The sequence below is a fragment of the Diabrotica virgifera genome, chromosome 3, assembly GCF_917563875.1.
Source record: "Diabrotica virgifera virgifera chromosome 3, PGI_DIABVI_V3a".
Taxonomy (NCBI): domain Eukaryota; kingdom Metazoa; phylum Arthropoda; class Insecta; order Coleoptera; family Chrysomelidae; genus Diabrotica; species Diabrotica virgifera.
Window position 1 is genome coordinate 43,100,421 of NC_065445.1, and position 17,294 is coordinate 43,117,714.

General features: G+C 34.3%; 1 protein-coding gene across 1 annotated transcript in view; it reads left to right on the forward strand.

The window, feature by feature from the left end:
* The first annotated feature begins 538 nt into the window (after positions 1-538).
* The window catches only part of LOC114327909 (ras-like protein family member 10B), a 549,551-nt gene continuing 532,795 nt past the window's right edge, over positions 539-17,294 (forward strand). The window contains exons 1-2 of the mRNA XM_050647439.1: positions 539-608; positions 11,678-11,932. Of these exons, the coding sequence (XP_050503396.1) occupies positions 539-608; positions 11,678-11,932 (325 nt within the window). The remainder of the gene's footprint in view (positions 609-11,677; positions 11,933-17,294) is intronic.

The following is a 17,294-nucleotide window of genomic DNA, read 5'->3' on the forward strand; positions in this document are numbered from 1 at the left end:
CAATAGTATATTATTATGAGATATGTCAAAAACATGAATTTTGCTCAAGATTAAAGTACCTTTATATTTCACCATCGAAAATTGTTATTATGAAAAGTTGTTTGGAAGAAACGTATAACCTGGAACTAATAATCTCAGCCTGTTAGTCTTTCAATGCTGTGATTTCTCCTGAGAACATTTCAACAGAGGTACTATCTTAATATTTCGGTTTTTTTTCCGCCACAAAAGTCTTTGTTAAACAAAACCCTACTTATTGAACTCTACTGCCTGCCTATCCTTCTAGCCATAAATGTATAGAAAGTTTTTTTCGCTTACCTGCAGCAATTCCACAATTATTATATATCCATAACTGTCGTTTGTAAAGGTACGTTTTTACTGGAGCGTCTGGAGCGTTTTTACTGGGCGATGATCGCAACCGCAGTTGTCCGTTGTCTAGTAAACAAGCCGTTTTGTTAAAGCGATTAACGTATGTAGAAGAAAACAATTATTGTTAAAATACCTGCTAGAAGGAGGAATAGAGGATGAAGAAATGTTAGAAATGCTAAGTGCTTTAAGATTGAACATGCAACATTTAAAAGAAGACAAGAAGAAGGATACTTTAACCCTCCGTTAGTCGCTATCCGTGTCATACACCGACGACAGAATTATTCATTCGGGATTTACAAAATAACTGGTTTTTTCTATCGCCACTTTCTGTACCGCTTCCTATCAACTAACCTCGTGTTAGTATACATCCTTACCTACTTGGGTACAGTTGTGCGAGTTTTATAGCTATTTTCTGTGCAAGACTCCATAGCGACTAACAGTGTGGTTATTACTTTATTGGCATAACTTGCAGTTCAGGTAAAGATTTAGCATCTTACTATTGCATTTTATCGGTAAGTTTTGGTCAAATCTTATTTATAGAAGTCCTTTGAAGACGAATAAAAACGTTTGTTGGAATTATGGGAAATGGTTCCTAGCGAACATTTTTATATTACAAATAACAATATGTATATTGTTATACTAGGGTTTTTCATTTTATATCTGTTGTTTTTCAATAAAACATTTTCAAAAATATTTTTAAGTCATTCCTATACACAGTATAAAATATTTGTGTGAATTTTATAGCCATAACTATTTTTTTAAATTGTCGGTCTCTGACACCGTAGCGACTCTTGATGCTCCGTTTATCCTAGCGACTAACGGAGTGTTAACAGTTTGATAAAAAACCATCTATTAGGTATTGGGAGATGTTTCCACATTTCTTACGATTAAAATTGAATCCGAACTTGAATTTAATGTTGTGTTTAGTTTAGTAAAACAAAATACACACGCCACTATAACCGCTCAGCGTCTGCGACTGTGTTTGCTCTGGAACCAGTCGCCAACAATCGACGCTAGCGTCCGTCTCTGGCTCCAGCGAGAGACGCCTCAGTCAAAACAGCTCCTTAAAAAACCACACAAGCAATACACCGCGATTATTGCTCAACGATGATCGCAACACATGATTCAGTAAAAACGTACCTTAAAATATAATATTTGAAGATACGCGAGGTAAAGGCAGAGTTTTTTCTAAATCAAAGGTCAGCGGTTCTATTTGTTCTTCTTCTATTGCTTTATGTCAATTTGTGTTCTTCCTAATTATTCCGCTTGTTCAAAAGCAGTTCCTGCTGTAGAACAAATAATTCTCTTTTTTGTCGTCTTTAATACATTGTACCGTCATTTTAAAGGCATCACCTATATTTCAGGTATCTTTTTTTTGGCATTTTTAGATGCAAGGTAAAATCATTCAAAAAAGCTGTTTTAAAAGATGAGGAACTGACAGGATTTAAATTTTTTGGTTTGTAAGATCATAGAATATTTACAAAGTAGTTCCTTCTTGCAACAATATTCGATCCATCTTACGTGCTCTGCAATATTGAGTAAATACGTATGTCATGGTAACATCTCTAACTGCCGTTTGCAGTTACCGTCTGCCGCCTCCGTCTAGGTAGGAATCGTATCTTAAGACAGCTCTTACTTACTTATTTCCTGTTACTCCATAAAGGAGCATAGGGCATCCACGAAGCTTCTCCATTGGACTCTGTCTCTGGCCATAGCTGCTACCTCTCCCCAGCTCTTTCTCATACCTTTGTAGTCAGCTTCAATTGTTCTTCTCCAGGTCGTTGCGGGTCATCCTTGCTTTCTTCGACCTGCTACTGTCCATTTTAGAGCTTTCTTTGTTATATCTGAGTTGTCCTTCCTCAGGGTGTGTCCCAACCAATTCCGTCTTTTCCTTTTAATTGCAATTTCAATTGGCTCTTGTTTGGTTTTCTTCCAGAGTTCTTGATTTGTTATGATGTTGGCCCAATATACTTTAAAAATTTTTCGGAGGCACCTGTTTACAAATACTTGGAGTTTTTTGACAGTTCCGTCTGTTATTGCCCAGGTCTCGCATCCATACAGTAATACTGTTTTAACATTACTATTAAACAGTCTTATTTTGGTGTTTTGACTAATTTGTGTTGACCTCCATATGTTTAAGAGTGTTCCAAATACTTGTTGTGCTTTTCTAAGTCGATGTTTAATGTCCGCCTCGATTCCACCATGTACGCCAAGTGTACTTCCTAGGTAGCAAAATTCTTGTTCCTGTTTTAATTCTTCTTTACTGATATATAATTTTTCCTGTCGGAGTTGGCCTATTCTCATCTCAACTGTCTTATTGACATTTATTCGGAGACCAATTTCTGCCGCCTTTTTCTCCAGTTTACTTAGCATGTTCTGCATATCATCTGTTGTATGGGATACCAGGCATATATCATCTGCATATTCCATATCAGCCAGTTTCTTACCATCTAAGTAGTTCCAAGGGATTCCGTTTTTTCTGTCTATGGTTTTTTGTAAAATGTAGTTGAGACATATATTGAAGAGTAGAGGTGAGAGTATACAGCCTTGCTTTACCCCTTCTCTATTTCTATTTTGTCCGTCGTTTGACCCTTATGTAATACCTGGAATGTTGTTCGGTTATACATCATTTGTATTATTCTAATGATCTTAGATGGAATTTTCGCGTGGTTTAAAATGTTCCAAAGAGCTTTGTGTTTTTTACTATCAAACGCTTTGACAAAGTCAACAAACGTCATTATCAGTGCTGCATTATTTTCTTTAATTTCTTCTATGATGATACGTGATGTAGCAATCTGGTCAATACAGGATCTTCCCCTTCTAAAACCCGCTTGTTCGTTGCGAAGATTTCTATCGATTTCGACGTTAATTCTTTGATGTACAATATAGGCTAGTATTTTATTTATAGAACACAGTAGTGTTACTCCTCTCCAGTTTTCGCATAGCTGCGCGTCACCTTTTTTGGGAGATTTATTATGATTCCATTATTCCACTCTGTAGGTACGTGTTCTTCATTCCATATCTCTATCAGCAATGGTACCAGTAATTCCACTGTTCCCTCAATGTCAGCTTTCCACAATTCGGATGGGATACCGTCAATTCCTGCTGCTTTGTTATTCCTCAGGTGACGGATTGTTTCACCTAATTCTTTCTTCGTTGGGCTCTCTGCATTTATTTTTAAACAGTTTTCAATTGGTCCTGCTGCATGGTCTTCTTGCGCAAACAGTTCGTTTTCTTGCTCTGCTATGAGTTCTTGGTAATACTCTTGCCACCTATGGGTCTGTTCTTCTGTCGTTGTGAGAACTTGCCCTCTTTTGTAAGACAGCTGTTAAAGAAGAAAAATGTGGTTCTGTCGTTCAGTAAATGATACTCTGGTACCAGAACATTTGGTTTCTTATTTCAGAATATGAATCATATTATTTAAAGTCTGTAAGAACCAATAACTCCATTCTCGCAAAAATGAGAGTTGTAGGTTTCTTGTTGCATAACGGGTTCCATTTATTATAGTGTACCTATATAATGTTAAAATATTAGTCTCTGTATCAGCTAGTGAATATTTATTATATTACACAAAAATATTGCAGAGATATATTTATTTCCCTGATGATGTAAAAACAAACAAAAATTAACCTCTAGGTGCGTATGTTTAAAACAGCCATGTTATTACACGTTTTTATATTTCGTATCAACTTTACAAGTATATCTTTATAATTCCCTTTTAAATCTCTAACATTAACTTAATTAAAAATGTATAATAAGCCATCCGTTAAATAAACAGCAAATTATTCTTTTTATATCTCCCTTCGAAAATTTATTTTTAGGCTTCAAAGACTTGAATTAATAAAAGTTGAGCTTTTAACTTTTCGCGGAGATAAAGTAAAAGGCACTTGATTTAATATGATAGAGTCACATGGAGCCTTTTTGAGATGGATTCAAAGGATCCTGAAATGTTACAATATTTTTAATTTGTGGTAATTATGAAGGCATGAGTGAAGTTTTCATTGTGAGGTTTTTATTAATGTAAATTATACAGGCACACGTATGTGTTGCGAAGTCTGTTATTACCGTTGGTAGCAAACAGTTGTGTATCAGGGTAAAACAAGATTAAAGTGAACCGAAAGAGTAAAAAAATCTTTGAATTGATTGGAGTGTCTTGTTTTTTGCCTGTTTTAGTCTTAGCTTACCTTTCCTAGTTGATTTGATATCCTCCTTAGATTTGGATCATAAGGCTTTCTTTATATTGATATATTTGCCTTGTCTGACCCTTTAATTTGATATATTCCTCTAAGGGGATGGCAAAAAAATAAACATCGATACATCATATCCTAAATACATCGATTTTAACTTATCTGTTTTGAGCATATTATAAGCAAAACGCTCTTCTTATTCTTAAGATGCAAATCCACTAATGGATTTTCGGTCACATTTTCTATTAACTCTCTGTTTTTTCCAATGTGTATCAGAGATTGTATGTCGTTAATCCCTGTCCATTGCCCTGTGTTTCGGAGCCAGGACATTTTCTTGCGCCCTATTCCTCTCTTGCCTTCAATTTTACCCTCGATTATAAGTTGAAGGAACTGGTATTTTTTGTTTTGCATGATATGACCCAGATACGCCATTTTCCTTTTCTTGATGGTTTCGAAAAGTTGGCGTTCTTGGTTGATTCTATTGAGAACATCTATATTTGTTTTAGATCGTATGTTGTTCATCAATACTCCATTCGCTTTGATTCCCATTTCTGCAGCTTTTAAAGACTCTTGAAAAATATGCCTTCCAAATAAATGTTAAATAAAAGAGGGGAAAACACACATCTCTGTCAAACACCCCTTCTTATACTGCCGTGATAAGGTAAAAAGCAGTAAGTGCCAAAATAATGGTTTTGAGTTTCATATGTGAAATTTAAAATTTTTTCTTTCACACAATTTATTATTCCTTTAATTTTAAGCAGAAAAACGTTAAAAAACATTAAAAAATATGTCTTAATTTTTGACAAATGAAACAATTGTGTCAAGAACTTGTTTTTTGGCTGAAAATTCAGCAGTTACTGCTGTTTTCCCTAATAATGAAGTTGTTTTCTTAAGCAGAAAAGTAGAATTGTCAGATTTATGTAAATATCGGTTTTAGAAATAAAACAAAATTGCAGAATAAAGCGGTAGGGTAATCAAATAAAAAATCAAATGTAATTCACATTAGAAACAGAGAAAACTCTTAATTAATTACATAATATTGAAAAAATTATTCGAAATTATTAAGTCTTTTACGTCATCTTTTAATTAAAGCCAAAAATGCCGTCTGTTTTCAGGTATGAGAGGACACAGTTGCGAAATTATATCTTGTTCCTTTTTCTTAGGGACACCTCTACAATTATCGCGTAATTTACTAGGAATTTATAGTTTAAAATTGGCTTTAAGAAAATTATATTCTTTGAAATTTTTGTCGTTAATATTATTTTTATAAAAAAGATATCGACTGCCTCGTCTGAACTGCACCACCGATATATCGCAAAGCAAAGGTCTATCCGTTTTTTTGGCTTTATTTGGCTTTTGAATCTCCAGATTGCCAATTTAAAACATCTTCGTTTTTTAAAAGCGTTATTTTAAAAAAAATATACCTACCATCTTGAGCTGATGCTTCTGCTTGTATTATTAAGGGCACTAAATATTTACTCCGTGAGGTGAACATGTTATTTGAATACTTTTGGTGAACTCCACAAAATACAATATCTTACATACACTTCAAACAGTAGACTAAACAAATCTAAGTACGAGCAGGAACTGCAAATTACACTTTCTGCGCGATGTCATGTGTTTATTTTACCGGATGTTAAATCAGGTGATATTTACGCAAATGGCAGTATCTGAGAAGATACTGCCTTATGCCATGATATACAAACTTTGAATACAAATGTGAAGGAAAATAGCAGTATCTATTTTACTAAGTAGATACTGCAGTTTACATTCACATTAAAAATTATGTTCCAGATCTCTGTGCAGGCAAACAGCAGTAATTAGTTTTTACGTTGGATACTGCCTGTTACCATCACATTGAGAGTTTCTTTGTTAGTTACTGCTTTTTCCATGGCTAGTTCTGGTATACGTTGACTATAAATGTGCACCAAACCCTTTGTAAAAGTAAAATCAGTTACTACTTGGGTAGGACACATTAATATCTCATTTTTGACAAAAATGTCACTTACTGCCTTTTACCTTAACACGGCAGTATATGTATGAGTTTGGATATAGAATCGTCTATTTTTAATTGTGCCGTTTGATATCAGTACAAGTTTTCAATGCATTTTATGTCTTTTTGTCTATATCAAGTTTCTAACGGATCTGCATTAACTTGTGGTGTTGAGCTCGATCAAACGCTTTTTCGTAATCAAAAAATCATAGGAACACGTCCTGCCTCTGATCGTAGCAATTTTGGACAAGCACTTGTGTTGCTACTGTTGCTTCTCTTGTTCTGAAACCTTACCTGAACCCGAACTGAGAATCACTGCTACATGACGAATCACAAAACGTTCGGACAGGTCTATTTTTAAAATACTCATAGTATATTATAGCGTTAATATTTCGAAACTTCCGCGATCCCTCTTCAGGCGACAGTCATCGTTTTGATTTTTTTAAATGGATTAAAAATTTCTTGCATAATTTAGATTCTGTAAAGTTTTGAGACAAAGTATCATTTTTGAAATCAGTATTGCAAAAGATTTTAACCTTTAACTACGGGCTACGGTGTACACAGTACACCATGCGTGTTAAGTTGGTTGCCGTTTCTTAAAACTATTTTCTGCGTTTACGGCGCTCGACGTAACCTATCAGTATCAGTATAGTATCAACCATTGTCTGTTACAGTCGATACGTGATTTTTGATCGAATAGTTGAGTTGTGATAAAAAATATCAAAGTGAGTTCCCGAACGGTGCCTTCAGTACACCACGCACATAGTTATGTAAGTAAATTTAACGAATGTTAAATTTTAAATTACCTGCAAACGAGTTATTTTCTGTGTAGTAAACGTTGCATTGTGCTTTTTTTACAAAAATGTGAAATGGAGACTTAGGAGAAATATTTTTTATAGGGATCGAGTGCGTGTTAGGAACCCTAAAAGTCTCACACAAGATGAGCTTAGAGCTATGGATCAAGCATTTAGGGGAACAAGAATAAGAAGTTAGGGGAGAAGAGGATGCTAGTTCGTCAGAAGAAGAGGAAGAAATTACGGAAGACAACGATTATACCACTGAGTCGGAGATAGAACTAAATGATAAAGTGTCTTCTGATTCAGATAACGAGAGCGATGGTGAGAGTTTAGAAAGCGATGAAGATGAGTATTTTATAGCGAAAGATAAACAAACAAAGTGGTATAAAAATTCAGTGGTGAGCAAATTTAGCAAAACTTCCAGCAAAAATATTGTAAAAATACTTCCTGGGCCAAATCTGAGTGCTAGAGATATTACCAATGAGAGAAGTGCTCTGGAAAAAATTTTTAGTGACGAAATTATTGAAAATATAGTTGAGTGTACAAACTTGAGAATTGCAAATATGCGAATAAAGTATAACCGGCCGAGACGGGCTAAAGACACAACAAAAACAGAAATTATGGCATTTATAGGACTACTACTTCTTGCAGGAACTAAAAAGCAAAACCATACACATTTTCTTGAATTGTGGACTGAAGACGGAACCGGCTCAGAAATATTTAGAGCGTGCATGAGTGCTGATCGATTTTTATTTTTGCTTGCTGCTCTAAGATTTGATGACAAAAATAGTAGAGGGATACGCAAGGAAACTGATAAGCTTGCTGCTATTCGAGTTACACTGGATCGTTTTGTGGAGAACTGTAACAATAACTAGTGTTTAGGAGAAGAAGTAACAATTGACGAAAATTGACCTTTCAGAGGTAGATGTAGTTTTAATCAATATATCCCGTCCAAGCCTGCAAAGTATGGGTTAAAAGTATTTGTATTGTGTGATGCCCAGACATTTTATGTTACAAATTTAGAGGTGTATTGTGGTAATCAGCCACAAGGACCTTACAACAAATCAAATAAACCCGCTGATATTGTACATCGTATACTTCAAGACTGGAAAGGGAAAAACCGAAACTTGACATGTGATAATTGGTACACAAGTTACTCATTGGCCAATGATCTTTTGAAAGATAAAGTAACAATGGTTGGGTTGGCACACTAAAGAAAAATAAACGGGATCTGCCGTTGGAGTTCCTACCACATAAAGAAAGAGAAGTTGGATCGTCCCTTTTCGGATTTCAAAAAGAGGTAACTATAGTGTCATATATCCCTGCAAAAAATAAAGCTGTGCCTTTGATATCAACCGTGCATAATGATTCTGCAGTAGATCCGGAGAAGAAAAAACCAAATAAAATTTTAGATTATAATTCTCACAAAGGAGGTGTCGACACATTATAGGCCAGGGTAATAAGACAAAAATATACCCTGTTTGTGACACTCGAGCAGCCAGGGTACTGAAGCGTTTTTTCGACAAGTAATACCTATAGGAACAAATTGTAACTATTTCCTGCGTAGGATCTGGCGGCCATTTTTATTTATAAACAATTAACTGTCAAAAAATGGCATTTTTCCTTTTTTTTTTCAAATCAAAGGAAAACAGTGGAACTTATGATTTTTTTAGTACAAATATCTTTGAGATTATGGAAAAAGCTTTAAAATGACATATTACAAAGTTTGATATACTCATTTATTGTTAATATAATTGCGAGAAAAGGTCGGAATTGCAAAAAAAATTATTTTCGCAATAATTGCTGTAAAAATTAGTGTACAGGTTTGAAATTTTTGTCAAATGAGGGTTCTTTGGTGCTTAATATGTGATAAAAATTTCAAAGCGATTCATTCAATTGTTTAAATTTTATTCGAATTGTTTACCTCAGTGAGCATTTTTTTGCACCAACGTAAGTCAGAAAAAAATGATGTTAGAACCATTCCACAGGTGTCAAATGGAAGAGCATGAACTACATTTTCAACTTGGTTTAAAAAAAGCGAATAAAAAATGCACTTATTAGGAATAAATAATTGTGCAAAAGTATCGTAAATATTTCCTTATAAACTTTTTGAATAACTTTTTCCAAAAAAATTAACTTTTTTACCCTGTTTTAAGTGCACAACTACCAAGTAATGTTATTTATATCATAATTGATAAAAAATTGTAACAAATATATATAATTTCTTATATAACAAAATAAAAAGTTTATAAGGAAAGATTTACGATACTTTTGCACAATTATTTATTACTAATAAATGCATTTTTTATTCGCTTTTTTTAAACCAAGTTGAAAACATAGCTCATGATCTTTCATTTAACATCTGTGGAATTTTTCTAACGTCATTTTTTTCTGACTTATATTATTGTAAAAAAATGCTCTCTGGGATAAACAATTTGAATAAAATTTAAACAATTGAATGAATCGCCTTGAAATTTTTATCACATATTAAGCACCAAAGAACCCTTATATGACAAAAATTTCAAAGCTGTACACTAATTTTTACAAGAGATATTGCGAAATTATTTTTTTTTGCAATTCCGACCTTTTTTCGCAATTATATTAACAATAAATGAGTATATCAAACTTTGTAATACGTCATTTTAAAGATTTTTGCATAATCTCAAAGATATTTGTACTAAAAAAACCATAAGTTCACTGTTTTCCATTGATTTGAAAAAAAAAGGGAAAAATGCCATTTTTGACACTTAATTGTTTATAATTAAAAATGGCCGCCAGATCCTACGCAGGAAATAGTTACAATTTGCTCTTATAGGTATTACCTGTCGAAAAAACGCTTCAGCATCCTGGCTGCTCGAGTGTCATGGAAAAAACCTTATTACCCTGGACTATTAGGTAAAATTTGCGGTACATACTCGGTATCAAGGAGAACGCAAAGGTGGCCAATGGTTATATTTTTTCAGCGCCTAAACATCGCAGGAATTAACAGCCAAATCCTGTATAATGCTGCAAATATAAACAATCCTCAAAAATATAGAAGGATATTTTTAAAGGAATTATCTTGATCTTTGTTGAGACCACACCTTTCAGAACGAGCTGAAATACAGAGTTTGCCCTTAGATTTAAAACTATTCCTGAAGAAATATAAAGCTAATGTAGTGGAACAAGAAGAAGAAGAACCACCAGCAAAAATACGAGGAAGGTGCTATTGCTGCGGAAGGCGTAAAAATAGAGTGACAACCATTTCGTGTCAGACATGCAGGAGAATGGTTTGCAAAGAACATTCCACCATTATTTGTCCTGAGTGTATTAACTCAAATAACCAGGAAGAAAACGAAAGTGAATAAAGACTTTCATGTGTTTATTTTTCTAGCTAGTTAAAAATTTAAAAATTTTCGCATATTTTTTTAGGTTGGTGTTTCAATATGTAATAAATTACTGTTTTCGTTTTTTCTCACTGGTTTACCATTTTGAATTATTTTTTAGTTTTATTTTTTATTATATAATAACTAATTATTGATTAAACACAAGTTGTGCAATTAGTTCTAATTATTAAAGAAATTTTGTTTCTGTAGCTATTTGTAACTGGTGTATAGATAGAGTACACCGCGCCCGTATTTGAGGTTCATGGTTGGGCGCCCGTAGTTAAAGTTAAATAAGGTGTCACATGATGCACTTTCCCATTAATGCTATATACTATGATTATTTTAAAAATCGACCTGTCCGGGCGTTTTGCTTATGTACGAAAAATTAATTCTCATATACATATACAGGGAGTTTCTTTGGTGCGACATTCGTCGATAATTTTATTATGCTGCAGAATATCCAAACAAAACGAAAGTTAAGCAGAAAAAATTTAGAAGAGGTTTTACTAAACTAATTATGGTTACTATACTTAAAACATGTACCCTTCATCATAGTGCATAAAACAACTTCGTGAAAGATTTTGTTTTGTTTTCTGAAAACATATTAATTATAAACTGCTGCGATTTTAACTGTACAAAGATGGAGAAAAAAGATTCAATTGTTATTACAGTGGAGTCCCGGTAATCCGAAATAATTGTAATCCTTTCTGGACTATGTGATAATAAGAAGGAAGTAATGAACCCTTTAAGATAAGAACACATTCACCTGAAACGTAAGATCAAACAACGTTTTTCAAGACAAAATGTTGGTTAGTCCCTAAATCTATTGCCAAATTCTGTTTCGGATTAAGCGGATTTTCGGATTACAGAAGTTCAGATTAGCGGAACTCTACTGTACAATTATTATAATCTAAAATCTTTATTTTCATAAAACCATTCACCTAAACTAAATAATTGTATCTTTTACAGTAAGTTTAATACAGTGTTACAAAGTGCTCAATGTTAATAAACCCACAGACAATTTAGGATTAAAGTGTGCGTTTCTACTTAAATCAGAATTAAGTGCAAAACAAACAGAAAAGTGTGAGTGTTATCATTATTTCGAAGAGGTGGAACCAAGGAGGAGCTACATCATTTTATTTATTCGGAAAGCAATTAAAATTTTCAGCAAAGTGGCGCAAAGTTCAGACTCTGTCATCACTCCCAACTCCAAAAGGCACTTGGGTAAGTTTATACTTAGTTTAATTCGACTTTTTTAGGGCTGTGCCGAGTACAAGTTAACGAGAGGATTCGAGGTTTCTACGGAGCCCTACTTTTAATGGGGTTCGAAATAACCGATCCCGAAAATATATTACGCTTGTTTTGCTTCGTAAAGCTCTGTTTAAATTTTTATTTAAAACAATATTTAATCAAGCATATCTACATTTTTTGTAACCGGCAATAGGCCAGTAAAGGAAAAAACAGTTAAATAAAGTCTTTTTGGTATAGTATTATTATTTTTTTTTATTTAGAAATAACCGCATTAACCACGAAGGTCATCAGCGGGGTAACGAGAATACAATCAATAAGTTTACAAAAGTATGAAATTGTGTACAATTAAATCTTACTTGCTAGGTTACATTTATTAAGGAATTGAAAAAGAGGTTTACAGTCGGTTTGCAGGTTAAGAATGTCTTTCATATTGTTTGAATAACCAGATATAGATTGTTTGTAAGCGGTAAATTCATCACATTCTGTTAGCACATGTTTTACTGATACTGGTATATTACAACTTCTGCATTTTGGTGCTTCGGTATGGGTAATGAGATGCTCATGAGTAAGTTTACAGTGTCCTAACCGAAGACGAGATAAGATGACTTGGTTCGATCTGTTGGTTGTATGTGGATTCCATGGACCAGTATCTTCTTTAACGTCTCTTAACTTGCTCGTGGATGTTTTCCATTTTTCACTCCATAAATTGAGAGTCATTGATTTTAGTAATTGTTTTGTATCTGCGGCTGGAATTGATTGTTCTGCCAATGTTGGTTATTGCGCAGCTGTGTAAGCCCAACGATCAGCGTTTTCATTTCCCTCGATTCCAGAATGAGAGGGAACCCATAGAAAAACTATTTTTGAGTCTGTTTGATGCAGACTGTGTAATATTTCTTTGATTAATGTGACTATAGGATTTTTCGTGAAGGTTTGTTGTATGAGTCTCAGTGAATTGAGTGAGTCAGATATTATTAAGGAGTGTTTGGTTTGTGCATTGGAAATGTGCTTCAACGCTTGTAATATGGCATAAAGTTCACCATTTAAGATGCTGTAGGAGCTGGGAAGCTTAAATAAATATTTGGTTTCATTGTTTTTGTATACTGCTGCTCCTACACCTTGGGAAGACTTAGACGAATCAGTGAATAAGTGGGTATAATTTTTATATTTTGCGACTATTTGTTTATAATTTTGATATATAAGACGTGCACTGGTATCGTATTTATTATATTTCGTCAATTGGGTGTTTACATGTGGGGTTCTGATAATCCATGGAGGAATGCTGTGTTCATTCATTAACCACGTTCTGGGGAAATTTTGGAGATTTAACGTTGATATATACCGGTGAATTCTAACATAAAAGGGTGGTGTAGAGGTGCTATGTTGAAAAGTTGATTTGAAACGATTACAGAACGTGTTTTTGTGAGCCGGAATTGATGGTATTGATGCTATTCTAGAGGCATAGGATAAACTAAGAATTTGTCGTCTGAAAGATAGAGCTGGTTCGCCCAGTTCGCAGTATAGGCTTTCTACAGGCGTTGTCCTGTAAGCCCCTAGAATTATTCTTATTGCGGTGTTGTGTATAGTATCTAAGCATTTTAATATTGAACGGCGAGCAGATGTGTATGCAACACATCCATAATCAATTTTCGATCGAATAAGGCTTCTGTATATTTTTAACAGCATTAGACCATCAGATCCCCAAGACTTGTTTGCTAAGCATCTTAATAAATTTAAGCCCTTTTGACAAGAAAGAGTTAGTGTTTTAATATGATTTTTCCACGACAGACGTTCGTCGAATATCATGCCCAGAAACTTTATGTGTGGAGTATAGCTTAGTTTCTGGTTGTATAGGAATATTGATGGTCGATGCTGCTCTGGTATGTTTCTTTTTGAGAATAATATGCAATTTGTTTTGTTTGGGGAGAAATTGTACCCAGACATTATAGACCAACGTTCGAAGGATGTTATGCATTGCTGAAGGCTTTGAGCCATGGTGCTAAGACATCTTCCCTTGATAAACACGATCATGTCATCTGCGTAAAGTCTGGCTACAACTGGTTTCTTTAAATCTTTTAAGACATCATTCGTAGCAATTAAAAATAAAGTTGGGCTGAGAATTGATCCTTGTGGTGTGCCGTTTAATTGTTTCTTGGTTGATGATATTGTTCCAGAAATTCGGACTTGGAATTCTCTTTGAGATAAAAAATTGCGTATGAAATTTATTATATTGCCTTTCAATCCCTAGTGATGTAGTTTATTTAGGATGATTTTATGGCATGTAGAATCAAAGGCTTTATTAATGTCAAAATAAATTGCTAGATGTTTATCTTTAGTAGCAAATGCTTCGTGAATATGACTTTCTAGGTCAATAATGTTATCAAGTGTGCTTCTAGATGGTCTAAATCCGGATTGTTCGGGAATTAATAATTTGTGAGTTTCCAAAAACCATATTAGTCTCTTGTTGATTATTTTTTCTAGCAATTTACTCATGGAGCAGGTTAGGGATATTGCCCTGTAAGATTCAGGCAAGAGTGAAGATTTGTTAGATTTAAGTATGGGGATGATTGTTGCTTTCTTCCAGATTAAGGGGAAGTCACTATTATTCCACATGTGATTAAAGATATTAAGCAGGATTTGTTTCGCCGTTTCTGGGAGATTTTTTAGAAAAACTGGAGGGATGTCATCGGGACCAGAAGAACTGTCTTTTAGTGATGAGAGAGATTCCTCCATTTCTTCTTTTGTCAGTGGCTTGTTTAGAGAATTAAGGTTTTCCAGCTCTTTGAATTCCATAGGGAGGGCAGTGTTATCATTAGTTATATTTCTGTTTATGGAAAGCTTATGATAATAGTCTGCGAATGCTTCACCTATTTCTTTTGTTTGGTTTATTCGTTTGCCGTCATAATCTAATGCTTTAATGACATGGTAAGTTTTGTTTCCATAAATACCTTGTATCTTCCTCCATGCCGATGATATTGTAGTGTTTCTGTTTATGCTTCCTACGAACTTCTTCCATGACTCTTTTTTACTTTTGTTGGTAATATATCTTGCTTTTGCCCTATGTTTTTTGTATTCAATTATACTTGTTGCGGTTTTCTCCCTCCTACATCTATTTAGAGCAGATTTGCTGTTTTGTATTGCTTCGGCACATTCGTCATTCCACCAAGGCACAGGTTTAAATTTCTTGATATGTTTTGTTTTTCCTATTGAAAATTCAGCGGCTTTTATGATTATTTCGTTAAGTTGAGTTACTGCTGTATTTGCGTCCTTCCACTCATTAATTTTGTATATGTTATTCTCAATGGTTTTTGAGAAAGAGCTCCAGTCGGCTTTCTTTATTTTCCATTTCTGATGGATACTATCTCCGTTTGATATTTTGTCTTTTATAGTTGAATTCGTTAATTTTATAGGAAAGTGTTCACTGCCTAGTAAGTCATCCATAACTCTCCATTCAAGGTAAGGACTAATAGTTGGGCTACATAATGAAAGATCGATGCAAGAAGAATTGCCAGTAGCTATATTGAATCTAGTATTGCTGCCATCATTCAGTAAACTTATGTTTATGGTGTTGAATATGTTTGATAGAATTCGTCCCCTTCTGTCTGTTTTTTGAGAACCCCAGGAGTAATTGTGGGCATTAAAATCTCCTAGAAGAATGAAAGGAGTTTGAAGTTGATTAACTAGAGACTCCAGTTCATCCTCAATTAAATAATGGTCAGGAGGAATGTATATGTTGCAGATGGTGTAATTTAGTTGTGCTTTAATTTTTACGGCTATCGCTTCTAGGTTTGTATTTATTCTAATTTGTGTTGCTTGTAGATTCTTTGAGACGTAAATGGCTACGCCGCCACTCGCAACTTGTACATTTCGGTTTTTAACGAATTCATTGTATCCCCTCATTTTGTGGACATTTTCGTCTCGGAAGTGAGTTTCTTGTAGACACAATATGTCCAGAGAATGGAGGGCTATGATATGCTGTAGCATATTTAAACGGGTATAGTACCCATTTAAGTTCCACTGGAGTAATGACTCGAATGTATTTATTGGGTATCTTGAGATGTATTTGAGATATCAGATTGGGTATCACTTACATCTTGGGATTGCTTTAGTAATTTCTTTTTTAGCCTTGTGACACGAGTTTTTAGTTTCTTAGTGTTTGCGTGAGGATGAAGTTCTTCTAACATATCTATTAGTTTTGGAATATCTTCTGTGAAGTCTTCCGCAATGCTAAGAACATCCCTCGATCCGTATGTATTTTCTAGGAGCTGTTTAAGCTGATGGCTGTTGATTATGAAGGGAGGAGAATGGAAGTCGATATAGTTTATAATAGATTCAGTAAGTTCTATTTCTTGATCTAATGTATTAGATTTGGGTTTTTTGTTTTTCTGAACGACTGTTTGGGGAAGAGAGAAGGTAGAAGTATTGGGTGGCATTTGTTCTTCTGGAGTGGCTGGGGTCATATCTTCAGCTGTTCGTTTTGTTGCGGATGAAGTTGTTGACTTAGTAGTTTTGTCCGAGGTTGGGATATTTTCAGATTGAGCAGTGTGATCTGGATTTGTTACCAGATTGGATGTGATCAAAGCAGTATTGGCGACTTTTGCACAATTTTCTACTACTGAGGAACTTTCGGGTAGAATATTATTTATTGAGTGGGAATTTAAGTCATTAGGAGATGTTTCATCCGGTTGAGATATTGGAACATTATGTCTGGGTTGTGATGATTGTTGGGAATGTGGGTTAATATTGCCCGAAGGGCATTGGGATGCAACATGACCAGATAATTTGCAGGTGAAGCAGCGTTGACTGTCTAGGGCTAAAAAGATATGATATGATAGATTATCATGTGTTATTTCTAAGAATTCGGGTATGGTAATATCTGGGGAAGGAGCGATATACACCTGTCTTCTGAAGCTGAGTATGTGTTGGTATTGTGTGAAAAGATGGATGAAGAACTCTTTATGGGATAATATTTTACTCTGGGCTAATTAGCAAAATTCATGGAAAAGTTATTTACCAGCAATTTTATTGCTGGAATCGAATTATAACATCCTAAATATTAATAATATAGGTATGCAAAGTCCGCAGATAGTGTGCTACTTTTTTTATAAACAAAATGGCGCCGACAAATCGTATTTTTTTCAATTATTGCTCTATAATTCCAAAGATTTTAAATTTCCAAAAAAAACACCCAAATAAAAATTCACCGCAATTAAATTCTGCATAGAGATATGTTTTTCACGATTTGCTCCGACAAAAATTTTCCTCGGAAAATGCGGGTTTTCCTAACAAAAACTCTAATTTTCAAATAAAGTTTTAGGTAAGTAATTATTAACCAATT